The sequence below is a fragment of the Pinus tabuliformis genome, chromosome 7 (genome assembly GCF_031772625.1).
Source record: "Pinus tabuliformis cultivar Carrire ecotype Pingquan chromosome 7, CPIR1, whole genome shotgun sequence".
In the NCBI taxonomy this organism is placed as follows: domain Eukaryota; kingdom Viridiplantae; phylum Streptophyta; class Pinopsida; order Pinales; family Pinaceae; genus Pinus; species Pinus tabuliformis.
In genome coordinates, this window is record NC_142293.1 from 1413089765 (window position 1) to 1413113986 (window position 24222).

The window sequence follows — 24222 nt, forward strand, 5'->3', positions numbered from 1 at the left end:
GTATGATAGGTCCATTTGAACATGCCCCCCAACATTAGCTCCCCACTTCCAGGATAACAACATCCCCCACACATCAAGAATATCAATAACAATAACATCCATGAGGAGGGATATATTGGGATTCCTAGCTAAAGAAGCCTTAAGGTCTTTGATGATACCTTCCACTTCCACAGGTTTGGAATTAAAACCACACACCCTTTTATATGGTCGAGTGATGTTGACCCAATTGCTTCATAACAGTCCAAGGAACGATATTAGTGGAAGCACCTGAGTCTAACATACAATTGTGCAAGAAGAGGTCATTGATAGCCAAAGTAAGCAAGAAAGGTTTGTGCCCAGGGTTTCGGTCAGGAATATGAATGTTTTGCAATTCTTCAAGTAGTTCTTCTTCTTGAATCCCCAGGGACTTCTTAAGTTGTTGTTGTTTCTCAGGAATCCTAGCAATCTCCTTTAGGGGAACAGGTATGGTCATCTTTCCTACGAAATCCCCTATGTCAATGTCGAGTTTAATTTCCTTCCCCTTTTCCTTCTTCCTGATGTATTATTTCCTAGGAAGATCCTTTTTTGGACTAGATTTCATTGGGGGATCCTTCTTGGGAGGAATTTTGAGGATGGATTCTCTAATAGGGGCTTCCTTAGGTGATTCCTTAGGAGGTGAGGGGTCTTTGCCTTTTTCCTTTCGAGAATATTGGACCCCTTTGAATCTTCCATGGCTATCAGAGTTAAGAATGGATTCTTCCTTTTCTTTCTTAAGGGTGACCTCATTAGTGGGGGGATGTGTGTATGACCCCCCAAGCAAAAAGTTGAAGATGTCAGATTTGACAAGATTGGCCTGCTCATTAGTTTGTTCATCCTCACTTTCCTCCCCTTCACTTCCCTCATCCTCAAATGAAGAGTCTGGCTCAACAGCATTAGTTTGAGCCAAAGTGTTTGGGATTTGAGAAGCCCTTGGCCTATCTTCTGCAATTTGCTTTTGGGAAAAGGCTTTCCTTTAGGGATATAGCTTTATTTTTGGTCCCCTTCTAAGGCGGTGATTTTGTTCACGATAACACTGTCATGTGCATTGGCTTCTTCAGTGAACTTTTCCATCCTTTTGAGAATGGCAACGAGAGATTCCTCATGTTGATCTTTGGACTTCTCCTTCTTGATTTCAACTTTAGCTCTAGGGTGGTCATTGATATCAACCTTTGAGATTCGTATGTTCTCTTCAACTTCCATTGTCATTTCTTTAGCCTTGGCCAAAGTGGAAGGTTTCTTATCCCTCAACACATAGGTGATTGGCCAACCACTGCCTTTATAAATTTATCAAGGATGTTGGCATCTGATGGCTTCAAATGATCAAGTATATCTTTGACTTCCCTATCAAATTTTTGAATGAACTCTCGCACATCCTCCCTTCCCTTAGTTATTTGTAGAATTTCTCAATCTTGAAGGTCCCTTGGGCATTGCATGACCACCTTTTCATGAATAGGTCTTCAAACTCATTGGAGTCTTTTATGCATGCAGAGGGAAGGCTAAGGTACCAATCTCTTGCTTGTCCCTAAAGTGATAAAGGAAAAAGCATCATGAGCCTAACTTCATCAAATATCATTCTAGGGGACATTTGCTAGTAAAATTCTTCAATAAAACCATGGGCAGTCCAAGTAGCATCCCCCTTGAATTTGGGTAACCATCGGTTATATTTTTCAAGTAATGGCTTGGGATCATTACTCAACTTCAAAGGGGAAAAGACACTAACCAAGTGTCTTTCACTCTTGGTCATCTTGGGTTGATCCTTTTTGGAGTCAGTGCTTGAACTAGATCATATCTTGGGAGATGGATCACTAACCTTCTCAAATTCAACGAAAAGGGTTGTTCCAACAAGCGATGGAGTTCGCTCTCCCCTTTTTGCAGCAGTCCTAGTTAAAGGAGGAATGTTGTCGCCTTCAAATAAACTAGGGGATTGGACAATGAGTGGAGTCGCCAGAGGAATATTTTATAAAGGTCGTTAATGAATAAATTTCTCAATGATTCACTAGGGAGGTAGAACTGCTTCCTCCTTAGCAACAATGGCAAAATATTACCGCTCAAAATAGCAGGGTACCTAAGGGGGATCCCTAAAGGGCGAATGCTAGACCTAGGACAACAAATGGAGACATTGCACACTATCACCTCAGCTAAGGTTCCCTTCTATTTATGGACTTTCACCAATGGGAGGAGAACTTGTATATTATGGAGTCATCGATGAAGGATAAGTCAATGAAAGGATGTGGACTGACCCAAATAATTCATTTCCCAAAAGAGTTAGAAAGATAGAGCTTGCTTGCTTTCTAAGCAAGGTACAATGTCTTCTAGAAAAAGGAAGGGAGGATTTGAGGTTTAGGTTTATGGGATATGACTTATGAAGGAATTTCCCAATCCCTAAAATCCTTATTGAAATTGGTATCCCGGATGGTTCTTGAAGAATTGTCTTTTCAAAGGAATGGGACCACATGGGACCAAGTGGACGCAGTCTAAGGAAGGGGAAAAGAGTATGGAAACCAGTGATTCTCCCTAACCTAGGCAAGGTATGGAAATGGATCAAAGAAATAATATCCACTTAAAGGTATGAATTGATCAAATAAGTTACTAGCCTTTGGGGATGTTAGGGAAAAGTTTGATCCTGATGCTAGGGCTTTTCTTTTCTCACAACTCCACCGTCGGAATGGCCTCAAATTTGGAGGAGGTCTTGAGGAAACACCAGCGTAGGAGACTCTCAGAGATCAAACTTTTTGGATGGGTAGTTTGCTGGGAAAATGATGCCCTAGGTGACCCAACTTAGCTAGACCTGGAAACAGGTGAAAAGATGTGATTTTAGGTGACTACCTCTTGGTAGATCAATGCCTTAGTCTTTTGAGAATGGAGTCTATGATGAATATGAGTCAGGACCTTTGGTTCATGGTCAAGGAGGCCTCAAGACTACTTTGCTAACCTTCTAGGTCAAAGAGAGGCAATCTTGTAGCTTTTATACTTCAATGGACAAAAAGGATGGCTTATCAAGATCAATTCGTTACTAGAATTACCCCTAGGAGATTTCATTCACATTACATGGCCCATACATTGAGAGGCGCTATAATAGAGACAAAATTCCACAATTTAAAGCAGTAAATGCATGCATGTTAAAATTGGAAACTAGGGCCAAACTCCATGTGGGTCACCTTATTTATGGCAGCTGATATTTTTCTTGAATTCCTCTCTCCGAGAGGTGTAGGATTGATCTAAAAATCATCTAAATCCAACATGTATTTATGGAGATTCATATAATTGACAATTTGTCAAGGTCGACCAACAAGCTAAACAAACACTTTTACCCCCAGCTCAACCTCAACGTTGCATTTAAATAGAGGAGACCTCAAGTCATTTGAGGAGCACATTATCTCATGATCTCTCTCTCCACATGTTTGGGTTTGTCTTCTCACAAGGAGGACGTGGTGGAAAGAAAGATCAGAGAAGCCCTAGCCACAGTCATGAAGAGGAGCCCTAGCCGCAGTCAAAGAGAGATCTAGTCGCAGTCAAACAGAGATCTTATCCACAGTCAAGAGAGGCTCTTATCCGCAGTTAAGAAGGCCCTAATCTGCAACAAAGAAGGAACCTTAATATAAGCATAGAGAAGCCTGGAAGGACAACGTAGAATTTCGGTTTGTTGTAGGTGACAGTGTGTTGAAAGAAGCTATCTAGGGCATGCCTTAAGGACTCTTTGCAAGGCTAGCAAGTCACAGTCATAAAGTAAAGTAATGCGTTGAAGAGATCTGCCCTATAGGCTAAGATCAAATCAGCGTATGTATATAGTTGGGTGCTAGAAAGTACTAACAGCAAAGACAAGTTCTTGTAGGACTAATATTGTTGCGTTGATGTTGTTGGGTGTTGTTTGATGGGGGGCTGTATGACTAACTCGCTGCTGGGCTAGGCCGCAAGTCATAGCCAGCAGCAAAGGTTGTTCAAAGGGCTGCATTAAGGGTAAACAAGCCAAACTTGGACAGCATGGGAGTGGTGGAGTCTCACCTTGTTACACCGCAGCCTAAGAAGACCTGCATTGTTGACTGTGTGGAGAATGAAGGTTGAAGGTTGATGCCCTAACTCATGAAGCAGTGTCAGCAAGTGTAGTAAGAGGACAATAGCGTTTTGGGAGATGTATTGGGTCAAGGTTGACCATGTTTGGTTTAGCATCCTATTGGTGCCATATGGATGATCTTCCGAGGAGTTGAGACCATTTGCAATCCTGCGTAAGATCCAATGCATCCCCTCGCCTTCCAGTAGAACAAGTAATTAGAGAAATCGAGTAAACGAGCTTACCAATCATCGATCACAGGTGGGGACTTCATAATGGCTTGTCCTTCCATAATGGGCTTCAAGATGTGCTAATGCCTCCTAAACTACAAATGGGGTTAACCAAGAATCCTATTAGGTGGTTTCTACTTTTAAAGGGGATAATATATTCAAGGTACATCATTCAAAAGGTGATGGCATGTGACAGATAGGTGAATAAAGTAGGGGTATGAGAGGGGGCAGCCCTGGGTCACATGCTGGGGAACAAAGGTAGTTAATAAGAGGGAACCCCACACTTGGGTTTATAATGTATAGGAGGGAGCAATCGTGGTACATGAGGTGCCTCGACATTGATTTTTCCACCCTTATTTATATGTTTTTTGTCTTTTTATTATTTTCTTTAATTAACTGCTCAAGGCTTAAGGGTTAAGAGCATGATGTATAAGATATAGCAGTGAATACCCCCTTTAAAGGTAGGGTGGTTCATTGCCCACCAGGGGTTGGGACAATAATAGGTTCCTATATGATGAAGGAGGTTCATAGAACGTGTAGGAACTAGGGTGATGGCCATGATGATGGTGTAGAGCTCATGTATTGGATTTTTCCCACGTGCTAAATGTGTTTGTCCTGGCCATCTTTTGCATTTTGTGGTACATTTTCTTGTTGAATGTGGCCAAATATGCTTTTATCTTTCTTTTAGTTGCATCAAACTCCGAGCTTCATTCTAGGCCATGACCCGAGGTGTGGGCAAGGGGAAGGGGCAAGCTAACCCTATGTGGACCTAAGTGGGAGAAATGATGGATGGGGTAATAATGAGTGGAAATAGGGTAAAACAAGAGGATAAGGGAGCGGGACCACGAACCAAAATCGGGGTTTCCCATGAGATATCATCCCTAAATCCAAATGGCCAGTAAAGGAGATCCCACGGGACTAGGGTGCAAGGTTAACATCCAAAAGGGGGTTAGGGAACAAGGGCACAAACCTAACCCATTTTTTTGCCAAATCCCCCCATTAGTCCATGCCCAGAAGTGTCCATGATAAGCAAACAACAATACTCAATTACCAAATGACAAGGCATACCTTTTGGTTCAGGAGGTCTACCTTCAAACAGATGATCATGATAGATGGGCGAGGGACCATATGGCTGGCTTAGGTGGCGGAGAAAAGGCATAATGAGCTAGTTAGTGGCTGCAAGCGCTGTTAGCTGTCGGCTGAGGATGATCAAAAAAAAAATCTCCTAGCGATATCACCCACAGAATGATGGGTAAAAATGCTAATATATGATTATCTTGAGATAAATACATAGTGTTTGCAGGTACTTCAGTCTTTGGTCTCCAAGTTCACAAACTTGGGCATGGATCAACTTTGCTTGGATCCTAAATATTTATGTGGTGGATTAAATCTTCGCTAAGACTATAATGTGCATAGAGTTTCTAAAGCGTTTTAGCCATTTATCAAAGAAAATAACCACAAAAAAATTATTTCTCAAAAAAATAGATTTTCAAAACCCTTGTTTATTTGTATATTTGTAAAATAATTTGTAAATTATTTTTGCTAATTGGGATTTTGGGATTTTAAGATTTTGTATATATTTGGGGTTTGGGTGTTATATTTTTATTTTTGCAGGTGAGATTTATTGAAATCAAGAGAAAAGGCTAAAGTAGAGCCAGGTTTAGGCCCTTGAGGGTAACATCTAGTCTTTAGAAATTTTTTGCAGGGTTAGTTTGTAGCAAAATTTGGATCCAAAAGAAAAACAAAAATTGAAGCATGAGTTTCAGTTTTAAGCCTTCCCGAGCTTGGATACAGCCTCCTCTAGCCTAGCGTCAGCCTCTAAGGCCCATGTGTCAGCGCTTTTTGCCTCTGCATCAGCCTTTTGGACCTCTTAGAGGCAATTCATAGCCTCGACCCTCCTTCCTAGCCCATGCATTGGGGTTTCTAGGCCATCTTTGGCCTAGCCGTGAGCTTGAGGAGCCTCAGCTTCCCTCTGAGACCATAGATTCCTTAGGGCTAGTTGTGGGTTCTTTAGCCCCTAAACCCTAGTCGTCTTTCCCTCTAAGCCTTTGAGCCCTTATCCCTCCACCGTTGCCCCTTTTCCACCTTCTCTTGCCATTTTGACCACTGATCTGCCCTTCTAGCCTCCTCTTCCCTCAATCCTAGATCCTAGTCCTTTTAGGCCTAGCATTGACCCTCCTTTGCCTATTTTTCCCTAGTTCTCTCTCTGAAATTTTCAAGACTGATTTCTTGGTGATTTTGCAGGAGAAAATTTCTCAAAAACTTGTGTTTTCAGCTACAAGATCATTGGAGAAATTTTGGGCAAGTTCATCTTCAAGGCCTTAGGCCTAGGGTTTGCTCTCTAGACCCTCATTTTCCTTTGTTTTATACAGTAGTCATAACAGTGATATAATAGCCCTAAAATCACATTTAATTTGGTCAAAATCATTCAAAATTGCAAAATTTTAATTTTCCTAAATTTTTGCCATTTGGGCATCTAAGATATAGTCTAGATCTAAATATTTGCTTGCTGGAATTTTCTGCATAAGTCACTTAATCAGATCTGCAATTTTTGAATCACACATCTAAAGAGGGCTCAAAAAATTGATTTTTTTCAGTTTCAATAAATTTTTCCTATTTTTTGGCATATTGGGCTTTGGTTGTAGCATCATTAGTTTGTTGATCTACTGATTTGTTTATTGTTGTTATAAGATATATCAGATCTGATCTATCACTGAATACTGAATCTTGAAGTGGCTTAAAATTCCTATTTTACTTTGGCAAATAGTTGGGCATTTTACTGATCATTGCTAGTCACTAGTGGCTTGTTATCTATTGGATCTAGGGTGTTTTCCTCACTGTTGTTATCACTTTCTTGCTACTGTCATAACAGTCATATATAAACATCTTAAGAGGTCTGAAAATTATAAATATATATTGACTAAGCAATGAGAAATTTTCCACCTCATAAGTTTGGCAACTTTCAAGTTAAAGTGATTTCATTATTGTTGTCATAGAGTTAATAAGTGTTGAAATGTTATTGTTGACCTTAGAATCTAACACTTATCTTGAAAATTTGTTAACCTGGCACTTAACACACTCAACATCTAAGTTTTGACTCTCTAATCTCATTGATAGTCTAAGTCGTTTGAGCATTGAGATCTAATTGACATCATTGTGTTTGACATCTAATTAAGGCATTGTTAAGGCATTGTTAGATAATTGCTCTAAATCTTAAGAAGCTTTGATACCTTGGTTGTTTATCTTAAGCATTTGGCATCTTAAGTTTCATTAGTCATCATTCTAAGTGAGCATTTCAACATTGGTCATTGTCACATCACAAGTAAACATCTTGTGGAAAATGTTGAATATTGGCACTTGTATCTTTAAGCACCTATCTTGTCTTAAGATTGTTATCTAATCATTGTTAAGTACTTTGACTATAAGATAATTCACATTAAGTACTTAAATAACATAAACAATCTTAACTCAAGAAGACTTCACTCAATCTATCTTGCATAAGCATCCTAGGACTTAGTTTGCATTAATAATTTACCTCCAAGCATAAGCTTGGTTGATAGACTCCTATGGCAACCCTTCCAACTAGCTTGAGGGATTCAACTCTTCTTAGTGGTTAACACAGTGACCTTGCAGTTGTTAGAGCCACAGTCTCTACAGCGTCGGAGGCACTGGGTGGGTGGAATGCAAGGGGAGGTATCGTTAATCAGGCCATTGCTTGCTTCTCGTTGGATTCCATTTCACAACCTACTCTGAAGATTGTTTCTTAAAACAGTTAAGGGAGAGATTCAACTTAGACTAGGCATTTAAGCTAAAAATAACCAAGATCCTTGCATCACACCTAGCTCTTGGGAATTGCATATCATATAGGATAGTCTATCATATTAAGCAACGGGTGTCCATCTAGTTACTTGGTTTCAATTTATAATAAGCAAGAACTGTGACCCCGTAAGGCACTAGTCTCATCTTAAAAACTAATCTAATCGTTAATCTTGCTAAATTCTACCGAGTAGCTAGGCCACTCATTCGTGTCTCCATAGCAAGTTGGTTCCCAACTTGTTTTCCCTCAACTCATTCCATAGGGACTACCCCCCATAGCCTGTTGTTGGGAGACAGCTAGAACGGAGTGGGCGGGGATCAGAGTGATGGCCCCCGCCATGAGCGGTTGTTGTGGTGGCTATATAATCGTGGCGACAACAGGTCCTTGATGTATTTATATTGTTGTAAAGCATGTTTTTCATGATAGAGTCAAAAGAAAAAACATATTTTTGAGTCATGTACAGTTGGATTTTTAAAAGACAATTTGAATTTTTGGCTCCAAAATAGTCAAGTCGGCCTCCCTCCAAACCAAGTCGATCTAAGTAGAAGACACACCCATTCGACCCTACAGATCACTATATAGACAGTTCGGCCTCCTCCACAAGGTAGCAATTCGATTTCTCATCAAGAATCTTTTAGGCATGTAAGCGAAGGACAAGGAGGACGAAATTGACCTCTTTCTCTCTATATCTAGCTCGCACGTGTGAAAGGACTCTCTCCAGTTCACATATTTTCTGGGTAGTTGCAGGGGACCGAAATTTTGGGATTCTAACAACTTATAAGAGGCCCAAAATCAGCCTAGGGCAAAACAAGAGGGACGAGTTGTTGGATCAGTTTAGAGGCTTGACTTGGAGGGTGAAGACTCAAGAGTAGGTTTGACCATAGAATTATTAAAGGTCAATTTGACCAAGTTGTTGACTAGAGGTATGGGTGTGTCTCTTGTTGAAAAGAAGAATTTCTCTATTCAAAAGGTTTTTGGGTTTTTCCCCTTATTGGATTTTCCCAGGGTATTTGTGCTCTCTTTGTGCATTGTGATCTCTTTCGTTCTACTGCGTTTATATGGTTGAATTTCTGAAGTATAATTGCTTAATGATATACTGGAAACATTAAAAGAAGATCAACATCATTAGAAGTAATTATTAGTTTTCAAAAATATTGTGTTTGTATCTATTGGACTTGAAAAATCAACACAATATTCATGGAACATAGCATCACCAAATGATTTTTCAACAAGATGTTATCAAAGGCCAACAACTACTACAAATTGGAGATCACCAAATTACTATTCACCAGGATGTTATCGAAGACCAACAACTACTATGAATGGGAGAAGTCACAACAAAAAGACATGTAATCAAATGACAGTAAACTATGCAACAACTAGCCATCAAGGATTAAGACCGAAAAGAATTGAGTTTGGATGGATTGATTGACATTAATGTCAAGAAGAATGTAGGAATATAAGGAAATCCTATTATTTGGTTTCATCACATGTAACACCCTTAACAACAAATCTTTGAGGAAAAATATTTTGGAGGGTACCATGTTATAATTTATGACCCTAATGGGGCCTATATTAGGTTAAATATCATATATAGTATGAACTAGGGGGTATATATGAGGTTAAATGTGCATGCAATCTATAAATGTATATGTAATAGGGTAAGCCTAGTGATAAAGAGGCCACATGGGCAATGTGTGAATAGGTATATAGAAAAATTATATAGTAATTATTGAAGATATGTGATTTGGATGTATGAATGTATTGGGCATTTGGAAACCTTTATCCTATTCTTTAAGAAATTATTGTGTAACTTGTCTCTTTTATCTATATTGGAGTTGTGCTCCACTCTCACATTGTTGTACATGGTGTGTACTTCTAATTTTTTATGTCTTTGGATCATAATTTGTGCCAATGAGGGGATTGCTCTATGAAAATAAGGTGTATGTCCATCACAAGGTGCACTTTCAACAACAAAACAAAAGAAGTAAGCCAAGTGCTATAGCAATGGAGTTCCATTGTGTAGCATGAACTAGGTCAACCCATCTAATCACAACATATAACCTTGAAAAATCATGCAATGATGGAGCGCTCTATGAAAACCATCGTCTAATGCTTCAAACATCACCATAAGATCATGATAGACACTTAAAGCACTAGGGTGCTCTCACCATGGGTATGTATATCATTAACAATGTACAAACTATCCATTGACATGTTAATGTCCATCAAATCATCATAATTAATGCATAGTTGTTATGTAAATAGAGATCATCTAGTGACAAATACCTCCACCATGTGCTCTGAAAGATTGATATGGGTGTCCACATCTAGCAGAATAGAAATATGATCACAGTCTCCCCATATAATATGAGGGGTAATGATGTCTACATTTCATACTCCATCAAGCATGAAAGTTGTCACTCAACAAGAATAGATATATCAAGGAGGTTCCCTCACCCATCTGCCATGATAATATGTTTAAAGGTGGGCCTCCCGAACCTAAAGGTATTCCTTGTCATTTGGTAATTGAGTATTGTAGTTTGCTTATCATAGACACTTCTGGGCATGGATTAATGGGGGGATTCAACAGAAAGAATAGGCTAGTTCTGTGCTCTTGTCCCCTAGTCTCCTTTTGATGATTAACCTTGGATTCTAGTCTTGTGGGATCTCTTTTATTGACCATTTGGCTTTAGGGATGGTATTTCACGGGTGTTGTCGCGCAGATTGACACGACAACGCTCAGACCGGGGGCTATCACTCTGATCCCCGATCTCTCCGTTTAAGCCTGTCTCCCGCGGCTAAGGGGGGTAGACCCTGTGATGAAGATGAAGACCAACTGCCAAACAGTTGCGCTGGGAGACACGAAACACAATATGATAAGCACTAGATGGATTTAGAAGTTTAAAGACCAGTGCCTTATGGGGTAAATATTTGATCGTTTGATTACCAGATGCTGCAGAAATATGATCTCATTAGGAGCAATCATTTATCATCAAAGCCTGAGCGAAAATTAACCTTTATCAAATGCGAGAAAAATGCTTAACGACTTAGTGATACTCCAGCAAATTTAGATTTCGAGAGATAAAGTGCTTTGAACAGCCATGTAAAATAATAACAGGAGACCACATTCATGCAATTAATCATCAGATGAAAATTTAATCAGATTAAACACTAATTCCCACGTAAAAAATTTCAACCTCAGCATAAAAGATGAAACCTAGGTGATTCCCGAGCCAAGACTGAAACTGGCAAAAATATTTCCCAAGAAATTTTTATCTTTTTAAAATTTATTTATATATATATATATATATATATATATATATATATATTTTAAAAGAAAAATTGAAATTATTTAAAATAAAACTAAAACTTTGAACTATCTTATAAAAATCTAATTTAAAAAATTTATTCTAAAGTCAAAATCAAAAAATTTTATTCCTAAAAAAAAAACTTTATTATTTCCACAATGCCCCTTTATGATTTTTTTTATTTTTTAAACATTAAACAAAAACCAAAGGAAAAAAAAAAAAAAAATCTAAATTAAAATTAATTAATCTAAAACTAAAGCCTAACAATTAACTATGCTAACCTAAATCTAAAAACTAATAAACAAAATCTAAAATAACCTAGTCTAAATGAAAATCTAAAAAACAATACAACGATTTCGAAATTTTCTTTTTATTATCAATAAAATCTAAAATCTAAAGCGTAATTTAAAATCAAAACTAAATCAAAAAAATTTAAAATAACTATACGAAAACCTAAGACTAACCTGTATATACAAAAACGTAACAAAAAAAAAAAAAACGCTGCATCGCACGACGCTTACAGTCAAACTGGAAAAACGATGGGTTCAACGAATTATTCCTGAAGAATGTCGAGAGGGATTGACTTAATCGAGATCAAATCTTGATACTGTAAAACCCCTTTTTGATCTTGTCGGCGGCTTGAATGAGGAACGTAACACTGCAAAGCTTGATGACTAGTAACGCAGACACGATGAAGCTGACGGCGGTGGATGGAAACGTGAGCCAGTTCTCAAGCAATCAGGCAAAGAATGAACGCGTACCTTGCCTTAAGCGCAGTCAAATGTGATGAACAGTTGTGATATGCTGCAGTGGCAATTTGAGGTTTATTTCATAACACATCCGGCGTGTATGAGCCAGAACGTAATACTCGATGCAGTGTGTGAATCAATGAATTTTGCCCACGCTGAAGCCGCTGCAGAGTACTTGGTAAGACCAATGCGGTGATCTGGAAGAATTTGACGCGGGTTTCTAACACCAAACAGCAGCAAAAACGCCTTTACAGTCACGTTTCTCCAGCGATGATTAATAAAACGCGTGGATTTTCCTGACGCTTTGCGAAACCAGTGAGACTCCGTGTGGCGCTGAGGGCTTTCCACTTTTTTCTTTTTTTTTTCGATTTCTTGTGATGCAAGTAATATCGACGATCCGTTTCCAGGAATGCTCTTCGATGGCTGACTCAAAATTTGTTTGATGAAACCCCGAAAACTTCTAGATCATGTGACCCGCTATTGCAAAGAGACAAAACCCTATACCTGCAAACACAAAAGAAAACAAAACCCTAATGAAAAATCTGTGTAAAGAAAAAAATTGAAACCCTAGATCAGCTTGATTAATTTACAGATTTTGGCCCCTTAACAGCCAGATTCAGCAATAAGCACAGAAATATTTTAAAAAATAAAAAACTTCAGGTTTTCACTGTGAAGAACTTCAGAAAATCTCTCATGCAAATTAGAAAAATAAACTGAATGATAGACCCAGGATCAAATCCAACTGGGCTCAGCAAAAAATGCTTGCGGGAGTTGGCTGGTTCAGCCGAGAACTTCCCCTAATGCCCGGCAATCTTCTTCAGTAAGAGTTTTCCTGCACAGCTCACTTCAACCATCAGTAAAGAGGGCAAAAATGCTGCTAGATCTCAAAAAGTAATGGAGATACCTGCCATTACTTCAGAAACCGTAACACCACTCAAACCCTAGCAAGTGAACAAGATACCTGTGCTCACAATACTCTACAATAAGCTATTATTAATGGCTGAAAAATAAAATATGCAGAAAATTAAACAATCTCACAGCATTTCCAGAGAGTAACACCAGCTAGATTTGGACCCCAAAGTCTTCTTTTATTAACCAGAAAACAGATTACAAGAGAGCTTCTTCAGTACCAGACTCACAGATCCAATGATCTGAAATGACCCCTAGCACCCTATTTAAAGGAAATGATCCCAACGGCTAGTTCGAGTGATCCATGTCGAAATGATCTCGACCGTCGATGAGGATCAAGACATCTCTTAATCTAATCCGTCGAAAATGTTAACTTATTATTATAAATAATATTTTGCATGCATTCACTCAAAATATTATTATTTTATTATTTAGGGTTTTTTGCTTTATTTTATAATTTTTTATTTATTTCATTTTTTAATTTTTTTAATTTTTATTTATTTTATTATTTTATTTATTTTCTTAAATGGATCATCGAACTAAGCCTTTGGAAACATCACCTAGGACCTAGGACTTAGGACTCATGAGGGGATTTAAAACATTTTCCAACCCTCCAGACACATTACATCATGACTTTTACAATTTACATCTTAAGGGGGAAAACCCCTTTATCATAGACCCTCATAAATCACCCAGTTTCTGCGACACAACTATAATCTAGCAAATCAACACACTAGGATTCTCCTAAAGTTCTAATAACAAAATGCATCCCGGCTTTGGGGTCAAGCTGAAGGAAAACTCTGCCGATCATAGATCGGTGAGACGAAAAACCTTCCGGGACGTAGATTATCATTAGAAAGTTAGGTCCACCTAGGCAATTTACATACACGACTCATATCTGCTAAGATTATTTACAATTCATACATGCAGACTGGGTTTACAATTAAACTGATCAAGTTGCTGATGGCTGCAAGCTGGCACGGACACGTCGATCAAGTGCTACCCCTTTTTGCGAAGAAAATGGGGGGGACTGCATGGGTAGTTGACCGGTAGTGGTCAACAACAGGAATCCCTGATTTTGGTTGAGTGGTCTGACTCTCTCATCCACATATATTACCCCCTTTCCACTCATTATTACCTCATTCATCGTTTCTCCCACTTGGGTCCACATTCCTCCACTGGGTCCACATAGGGCTAGCTCTCCCGTTCCCCTTGCCCACACCTTAGGTCAGGCTTGGACTGATACCCCGAAGGTTGATGCAGCTAAAAAGAAAAGAAAAAGAAAAATTGGCCACATTCAACAGGAAAACGTACCACAAAATACAAAAGATAGTCAAGACAAACACATTTAGCACGTGGGCAAAAGCCAACACATGAGCTCTACCCCATCATCACGGCCATCACCCTGGTTCCTATAGGTTCTATGAGCCTACTTATCATATAGGAATCCATCATTGTCCCAATCCCTAGTGGGCAATGAACCGCCCTACCTTAAAAGGGGGTATCCACTACCATATCTCACACATCATGCTCTTACCCCTTGAGCCCCAAGCAATTAATTAAAGAAAAATCATAAAAAGGAAAAAGGCATATAAAGAAGGGTGGAAAAATCAAGGTCAGGCACCTCATGTACCACGATTGCTCCTTCCTATACATTATATACCCAAGTGTGGGCTTCCCTTCTACTAGCTACCCTTTTACCCCGGAATGTGGCCTAAGGCTACCCCTTCTCATTCCTATTCCATTCACCTCTTTATCACGTGCCACCACCTTTTAAAGGATGTACCTTGGGCATATTATCCCCTTTAAAAGTAGAAACTACCTAATGGGATACTTGGTTAACCCCATTTGGAGATTGGAGACATTAGCACATGCCAAAGCCCATTATGGAAGGGCAGGCCATTATGAAATCTCCACTTGTGGGCCATGGTTTGTAAACTCTTTTACTCGATTTCCTTGATGACTTGTTGTACTAAAAGGCTAGGGGACGCATTGGATCTTATGCAAGATTGTTGGTGATCTCCATCTTGGGTTTGGTATCCTTATACGGGGTTCTAACCCTCCAAAGGGCTACATTGGCACATGTAGGGTGTGTGTTGAGAACCATGGGCCTCCACAATAGTAGACAACACTCCATGGATCCCCATAGATGTTCAGAGATTGGCTCGAGATCCACCTATTGGACGAGGAAGATGCACCCGGTTCACCTTTGCCCAACCAGTCCCACAGATGTACCATGCACATGGCAGCTGACCTGAGACTTGTAGGATGATTTGGCATCACCTACACCATCATCTGAGCCCTTGTAGATGGTCTACAAGCATCTTCAACTCATTTGGGGACCCATGGGATTATTAATGTGCCCCCACACCCACTGGGACCACCACAGGTTTATTGTTTGGAGAACAAGCCCCCCCCGCCACCCCTCCACCCCCCCCGCCACCCCTCCGCCCCCCCACCCTGTTGTCTATCACTTTTGAGGGTCCTATTCTTCATTATGGCACCTATGGACCTCATCAAGCGCTCTTAGAGAGCCCTATGACATGTATTGTTTATCATTTGACCTCTTGAGACGCTTATTACTTCATTTATGAGCTAGTTTGGTGGGTTTGTCATCAAAAGTTAGGTTATTAGCACATTATTTTATTTTTGGGGCCTATGTCGACCTAAGAGACTAATTCGAACTCCTAATTAATGTATAAATACAAGTGAGATGAGTTCATTTTCTCATCATCACTTTAGATTGGATCACTCTTCTCTTTAGAGAATTTCACACTTTTTATGGGATGAAGAATTGGAGCATGGATGAATTTTGATGTTTGGATTGGAGTATTTTATCTTGGAGCTTCTTTATTGTCAGATTGTTGATGGTTGGATATGTTCTATTATATGCAAGTACACACTTTTGATGTTATTCTTGTTTTACTTTAGACATATGCATTGAATGGGATTTTCTCTATAATAGGGTTAATTGTTGCATTGCATATTTGCAAATTTGTGGAATTATTGTTTCTATATAGCATGTCTCAATGTTTGGGCCATGTATGTGAATGAAATCTCCTAGGGATAATTCCATCGGTGAATTTATCTTGATAAGCCATCTCTTTTTCCAAGCAAAGTATAAAAGTTTTGAGGTCTCTTCTTCTTGCCCTAAAGGCTAAGCGAAATAGTCTTTAAGGCCTCCTTGACCGAAATACAAGTTCCTTTCTCATCATTCTCCTAGACCCCATTCTCCCCAAGGGATTAAAGCACTGGTCCTCCAATAGGTGATCACTCAAAGAACATTTTTCTCCACCTTTCCCTTTTTCTTCTAGGTCTAGCCAAGTTGGGTCACCTAGGGCATCACTTTCCTGACCAAATAGCCCAAGAGGAAGTTCGATCTTCTAGCCTCTACTGCGTTGGTGTGTCCTCAAGGCCTCCTCCAATTTTGAAGTCATTCCAACGATGGAGTTGTGAGATAACCCAAGCCCTAGCTCTGAGATCAAACTTTGCCCTTATATTCCCTAGGCTAGCACCTCATAGGATCAATTTGATACTTTTAATTGGAAATTCTTGCTTTGATCTTTTCCCTTTCCTTGTCTGGGTTAAGAATAGCATTGGTTGCTAAATTATCTCCCCTTAACCTAGGTTGGGTCCACTTGGTCCCATGTGGTCCCACTTTGAAAGGTCAATTCTTCAAGAACCATTCAGGAAGTGAAGTTCAACAAGGATTTTAGGATTGGGAGACTCCTTTACAAGGCATATTCGTTTAAGCTAACCCTCAAATCCCCACCTCCCTATCCTAGAAATCTTTGTACCTTGCTTAGAAAGCAAGTAAGCTCTACTCTTAATCCCCCTTCTAGGAAACGGATAATTAAGGTGACTTCAAAGCCATTGATTGATTCATCCTTCACAAGTGACTTTCTATATACCATGTCTCCTCCCATCAATGAAGGTCTGTAAAGAGTAAGGAGTCCTAGTTGAGGTGACAGTGGGTTAAGTCTCCGCTGTTGCCCTTGATCTAGCAGTTGTCCCTTTAGGAGTCCCTTTTATACCCCTTGCTAGTTTGAGCAGTAACGATACACATAAATAGGTCCATGCATAGGCTAAAGGAGAAATGTGCTTCTAGGTATAAAACCTTCACACATAGCACAACCTTTACAAATGGTAAAGTGAAATATGGGAACTCTAAGTCATATGTCCTAATAGAATGACCCCAAGACCCTAGCAACCCCACTTAGACAATAAATTGTCTTTATAAGATGGTTCGAATGGGAAATAAGGGCAAGACTAGCCTTGATATGAAATTTAGAAGAATAAGCCATGACCAGCCACAAGGGTTTAGAGAAACCACCTAAGCAAGAAAAAACACTTTACATAGATCACTATGCATGGTCCAGTGAAAATACAATTGTTGCATTGTCACAACTTTTGGCTTGTCATGATACATTACAAAAGGTCCTCATGAAGGCAGACATGAAGGCAGACTTAATCATGGAACACTAGCCTCGGACATCATCAAAATTGTGCACAAAATAAACTTAAATGTTGGGACAATCTAACAGAAAAAGGTGGCTTCGTTGATGCAAGTCTGAGGGATAACATAGACTACTAAAGCTTTATTTCAACATTAAAGGCTTTTCAGAATAGATTATAAAGTCCATTATATATACCCTTCCACCATTGGTTTGAAGTGTGTAAATATTTTTCAATGAATATAATACCAAAAAGAAAAACTAAATACTAAATATGACCATTATAACATGTTACGCTAACAAATAGCTCAAATAAACTAGATGAAAAATCTTGTTAGGCAATAGTTTTTCACTAAAAATTTAGACTCTGAAGTGACAATGATCTTTGCAATTGTGAAAAAATATGTATAAACAAGGAAATATAACGTAAAATGGTATTACACTGGAGGAAATCTATGAAAACCCGATGGACAAGAATCCAATTTGTTTATCTCACCAGGATATTATTTATTCTCTGATGAGATTGCACTCTTACGTAGAAGATCCAAATTTTAGTGGGTTAGAATTAAAACCACATGCTCTCCACTCGTACTATTGTAAGGAGGATATTCATGGGCTATATTCGTTTCTTTCTATCGCCATCTACTTAGGCTTATAGTTTCACCGATATGTGAAATGACTCTTTTATTAGATTTATTACATTGATGTTTAACAACATGATTAAGTTGTCTTACGAGTGAGAATTGTTGTGATACAAAACTAGTGAGCATGAACAAACTTTATATGTGACATATGTACCAAAAGATTGGTTATAAATAGCTTGCAATATAGCATGTATGATGAATCATGTGAATACTAAGAACACAACTCTAAAAATAATCCACAAAAGGTCTCTAAATTATTTGTGAATCCATCTTACAACCTACTTTCAAATAACAAGAACTATATTACAAACGAAGAAAAAGGAAAGCTAATATGTCAATTGTATGATTTATAAAAGGATTTGATTTGAAATAGGCATAAGCATATACCTCAAATTTGGCATCTCCTCTGACAAGTTTCTCAAAATGTTTAGCAAGATCAATATGATTTCTTATATAGGTCCGTAAATTTGTAACACCATACAATCGTAAAACCATCCATAACTTTAAAGACCTATAAACAAAAGGAATGTGATAAAATTCATGAGATTGAAAAAACTAACAAAATATAAGGTATTTTGATTTTTCAACATGTAATAATCGTCTATAAGACTAGAAGAAAGATTGAAAGAAATATATTACTTTTCTAAATTGAAATGAAAAAGTAAAATGACGGGAAAATTTATCAAAGGAATGCATAAGGCATCTATTTATCTTTAAAAATGTGCAAAGCACAAAAAAATAAAATATAGCTAAGTGTGTTTCAACTTTCAACTAAATTAGTTATAGACCATGATAATATAGAGAGCTAATATACATCAAAATCAATTTAAATTGACAACATCGACATAGATAATGGAGCAAATTCTCAATTTAAAAAGAAGATATATGAACTGGGGCACATATGTGTGTGGGTAAAACTATGAAAAGCATTGACGGATATTTTCCCTTGCTCTTCCCTTTGCTCCAATCAGCAGTATTTGCATCTTTCTCATCAAGTGCTCCTTTGCAACTTACTTGACGACATGAAAGTAAAAAAACGAAATCTTTTGGAATGAATGTTTATCCCTTACGAGGAAAATAGGCATACATTACCTCTTGTTGTAATATTATGAAACTTAAATGAAAATAGGCAGAATTTGATATTAACAAACTATTTAATTTTGTACCAAAATGAATAGGTGCGTTAAATAGTTGACATGGAACTATATTCATAACTTTTGTGGCATCCAAATCATAGGCTAACATGGCTTTATGTCCCCTCTTTTCTTTCAAGGGCACAATGTGAATCTAAGGCAGCTTTCTATAAAACGTCATGAGTTTCCTAAAAGCAGCAAGAAATTGCTACTAATCTAATTCTTCTATATTGTTCTATCCATGGTTCATCTTCTTGTTTCTTTAATTCATGTTGCCAATTGGACCAATGTTGCAAATATCATTTCACGGACTATATCATTGAGGGTTCAGAAATTGAAGGGAAAAAAAGGAAATAATCGCAAGCTTAAACCTGATCTAAAAAACATAGAAAATATCAGAAGCATGAAAAACTTGAAAAACTCAAACAAAAATTGGAAATATAAAGAAAAACTGGAAATATTTGAAACACTGACTTTTATGCTACTAACATACATGATGTGTTCAATAACATTTCTTTGTCTAATAAAGTGTCCCCAATGATCTATTGAGTAATTTGGTGTCATTGATGTCAACAAGACAAGTGTTGGCAAACCCACTTGTGTCTAGGAGAAGGACCATTGACTGGTTATTCAATCTACTCCAAAGAATGCTTGAATCAATTGTATTTTGCACATGATGATTCTCTGGTGCAGTAAAATTGGTGAGATTGCTGGTGGTGGCTGTCAGTGGTGAAAAGACTTATCATAACCATAACATAATTAAACTATAGACACTTCAGGAGCATATGAGGTTATTATTTCAAATAAAAAACAATAATTTAAATCATGAAAAACACTGATACCCTAGATGACAAAATGCAGAACAGTGAGCAGGTGATCTTAGGATGCTAAAGTTATGCCAAAAGAGTGGAGCACACAAGAGTTTGTTTCACCTAATTAAAACACATAAACCATAGGTCAGCCTTAACATTGTTCTAAGTTGGTTTCAAGATTAAACCTGTAATTAAACTCTTGAAAGGTTGGCTCTTAAAAAGGACATACCGGTTCAAAAGTCGGCCCTATTTTGGGCATCATGACCTATATAAATAAGAGGTCATTCGACTTCATTTTGCACTGGAGTGTTAATTTGGCAGCTCAGTGACAAATTCCAACCATTGCATTGGATTCCTCTTTTGAAGAGGACCAAAATTGACTTTTGAAGCACTCAATTCAGATAAGGAAAAGTTGATTTTTGAGGTCAAGCCTGTTGACCTTGCCGCCTACACCTACCTACAAATTAGTGAGGAAAGTCTTCAACACCACAAGGTGTAGTTGGTAGCAGAGAACTCAAAGAAGGGGCTGTCACACTAATCCCGACTCTCTCCATGTGAGTTTCTAGGAGACTATTATAGTGAAAATAGATTACTTTTAAGGATTTATGGGCAAATATGAAATGAGCAACTTGAAATAACAATGTCAATCATTAATATGACAAAAACCATAAAACCAGTGCCTTGTAAGGAAGTTGCTCAATAATTTAAAGATATATTTGCTCAAAGTAAAATGCAATGCTCTCAAAAGAGAAAGCAAACTAACCCTGAAATGTAAACAAAAATTGTTAGCACAAGATATGTAAGATACAAAACGCTTTTTGCGATAATCAACTTTACAAATCAAAACAAGTGAAACATATTTTGTCAAAACCCAAAAATTAGTAATAAACTTGGAAATGTAAAAGAAAGGAAATGCTAAACCAAGACATCAATATAAAATTAGACTTGACGTATGAAAAGAAAGCACTTGTTTGAAAGGATTACAATAATTGCTTTTGGAATAGACTTTGCATATGAATACTCAAACCATCAAGACACAAGTAAAGTAAATGTAATCGAAAGTGCTCTTGGTTAATTTTATTAATTATCTCTACAACAAGATTACAATTTAACTCTTCAATCCTCAGACCTCACCCTCGCCCAAAAATATGGATCTCACAATGAGGAGTCAATAGAGGAGTAGAAGATCTCTAAGATGTCTACTTCAACCAACTTATGTTGGAGGTAAAATTTTAATGAGGCTTGGGGCCTTCCTATACTAAAATGCCTAGATGAAGTGCAAGTTGGTTTTTTCCCAAAAAGAGAGATTGATTTGCAATGCTTGAAAATGAAATAGTGTTCAACATAAGTTGCAATTATAACCTCAATTGGAGGAATAAAATCACCTTACAAGTGTTGCATGTGTCTCATCAATGAATTAAAATAATACAAGTAATTTGCTTGAAAGTAAAATTTGTTTCAAATAGACAATGACAATAAATTGCTCCAATATTCAAGATAACAATGTAGCATAAAAATGAAGCATGTATTCAAGTGCTCATGAAACAATTTACCAAGGTAAATAGTAATGAATCGAAGTTTGTTAAGAATATAAAATGTTTGCATGTAAAGGATGAATTGTCCAAATTAAAGTGTAAGCTCGTAGCTCCAAGCAACAACGAGATAGACAATGCAAAGCTCAATGAAATTGTAACAAACTTTAACTTAAAAAAATGAAATCTGATAGTGAGGTTGTGTTAATTCCCAATTAAAATGTGCATGTAAGTGAATGAAGTGTGAAAGTTTAAACCATGCAAATGTCAAATTCACCCAATAGAAGCCTCCCTCTAAATGGCGAGATAGGATACCATGGAAGAAATCCCAAGCTCCCACAAGCAAATTAGATCTCTTATTAATATTACAATGAGAAGAGGGCCCTTCAAAGTCCTCAACTAAAATTCAAGAAGAGTCTTCACAATAATTGCTTGAAACTTGGACACTAGACCTCCTTTCTTGAGAAAGCAATGCCAAGATTTCACAAAACTTATGCAAGGGAAACAAGGTGAAAGTTTCCTCCAAATGCCCACGACTTAAAAAGGAAAATGGGCAGCCCTCTAGTGAACTCGACTTTGGCCAAAATAAGCCTCAAAAGGGCTCATGGCATCCTTAGAAATCGAACGCCCAACACTTGCCAAAGGTCCTGCAAACACTTGTTAGATGTTGCGGGAAGTTGTTCTTCAAAATCTACTACACAAGAGTTAGCAAACAATTCAAATAATGACTACAAAATAAGTCAAGTATTAGTGAAAAATCAACAAGATAAAATGTATATGTACAATTATAATTTACAAAAGGCTAAGCTAAAGAGTGAAAGTAAACTCTCGTCTTTTCTTAGCCATCTTCAAGCTCTTAGATAGCAAATGAAAGAAATGAAGTACAATATTTTTTAAAAGATATTTAAATATAGAAGTGCTCGGCTTGTGTACAAACTATGTGTCAAGACTCAAAACCCCTACAAATCCACTTTGTAAGATAAGACTATGAAGGCTCAAAGAACAAATGAGAGCACCTTTAAAAATGTATCAAGAGTGGGTTGGTCTCTCCAAAGACTTCCCCTCACGCTTGATTCTGTGATCCCAACTAGATGTTCCCTCTACAAAACTTCAATCAAGAATTAGTTCCATATAGATTTAGCAATAAACAATAATAACAAACTCTAGAGATTTATTTAAAACCAACTAGAGGATTCTATACCTAGAGCATACTTCTAAATCAAATGTCAATGCAAGATAGTTCTACATTGACAAATCTACAAGAGCATATGGAAACAAATTAGATCAAAGCATGAGTAAAAAGAATTATACCAATGATCAACAATTCATCGCACTCTCAAAGAAGGAACACCCCATGAATGAAACCCCAAAGTCTTTATTGATATTTTCGAAAGTGTACAAAGTGCCAGCACCTCCACAAGCACAATAGCTAGTAACAATCATGATACAAATTAAAGCTCAAGGCTCTATTATATAGAATTATGGGAGCCAATTCCAATGTAGAAGTGATTAAACAAGTGGCATGAGCTAACAATCCCAAAAAGAAATTCGAATTTGTTGAATGGAGCTTCAATGCCAAGTGTAAAAATCAAATTCTGGCAAGTGGACATCATTTTCTTCTTCCCTTATGTCCCAAATTCAAATTTTATGATGGAATGACAAGTGTATATGGGTGGTAACCCATATGGGGACAATTTCATACAACTTCTCTAGACATCATTTATTACATTACAAATACAATTTCATTAGTAATTTTTGCAGTGCGGAAAATCTGAATTTTTTTAAAATGACTACCTAGACCTAACCAAATTCCACAAAATTTTTTGTGTAATCTAGTATGGTAATATACATCGACTCTAGACACTAAAATGAGTTAGGGGCTCAACCTTCAAACCGTCACCCTGGCTTTGGGGTAAAAAGTGAATGAAAAAACCCAAAAAATTATCCTCCTCTGAAAAAGAAGGGATAATTAACCAGATAAAAATAACACTCCAAGGTGTACTCGTTTGTTGATCGAGTCCACACATCTTAGGCATGTTACAGAATAAAAAACTCATCATTACTAGTATCACTTATTACAATTCCCCACAAGGTGTGGAATCTAGGTACAAGAAAGATGATGAGGAAAAGGTAGAGTTTAAAAACTCTTGTTGACTTATGATATCTGATGGTACAAGTGTCATTTGGATCATCCTTGGGCATGGAGTTTTCATATAATCATCAGGTGCCACTCTAGTCATCAACAAAGCCCACAAATACAAAATTGTCAAGGTCAGCCTTGGGTCAAATGACACATCTCAAGGATAAGATGGCACCCCTCAAGTTGCATATAAATACAAGTTGAGTCCTCCTCATTTGGCACCTCATTAACTCACAACATATCTTCTCTCTCCTCATTCTATTGGTTCGTACAGCTCATAATTGCAGGGTATCTCTCACACGTGTGAAGGACAGAAGTCATTTTTGATTGGGCCGAATTGTAGGACTGTTTCTGGGTGTTGACCAGCGTTGACCAAGGACTGTTTGACCATCTTTGACTGTGTTTTTGGGTGGAATATCTCTATT

General features: G+C 37.8%; 1 protein-coding gene across 6 annotated transcripts in view; it reads right to left on the reverse strand.

The window, feature by feature from the left end:
* Nucleotides 1-24222, reverse strand: part of AAS (Pyridoxal phosphate (PLP)-dependent transferases superfamily protein) — a 526642-nt gene that overhangs the window by 186458 nt on the left and 315962 nt on the right. For 4 of the 6 annotated variants that reach the window (XM_089459844.1, XM_089459846.1, XM_089459845.1 and 1 more), the window contains one exon: nucleotides 18568-18691. The exons of the other annotated variants lie outside the window; for them this stretch is intronic. In XM_089459844.1, coding sequence (XP_089315970.1) covers nucleotides 18568-18691 — 124 coding nt within the window. The remainder of the gene's footprint in view (nucleotides 1-18567; nucleotides 18692-24222) is intronic. 6 annotated transcript variants of the gene reach the window in all.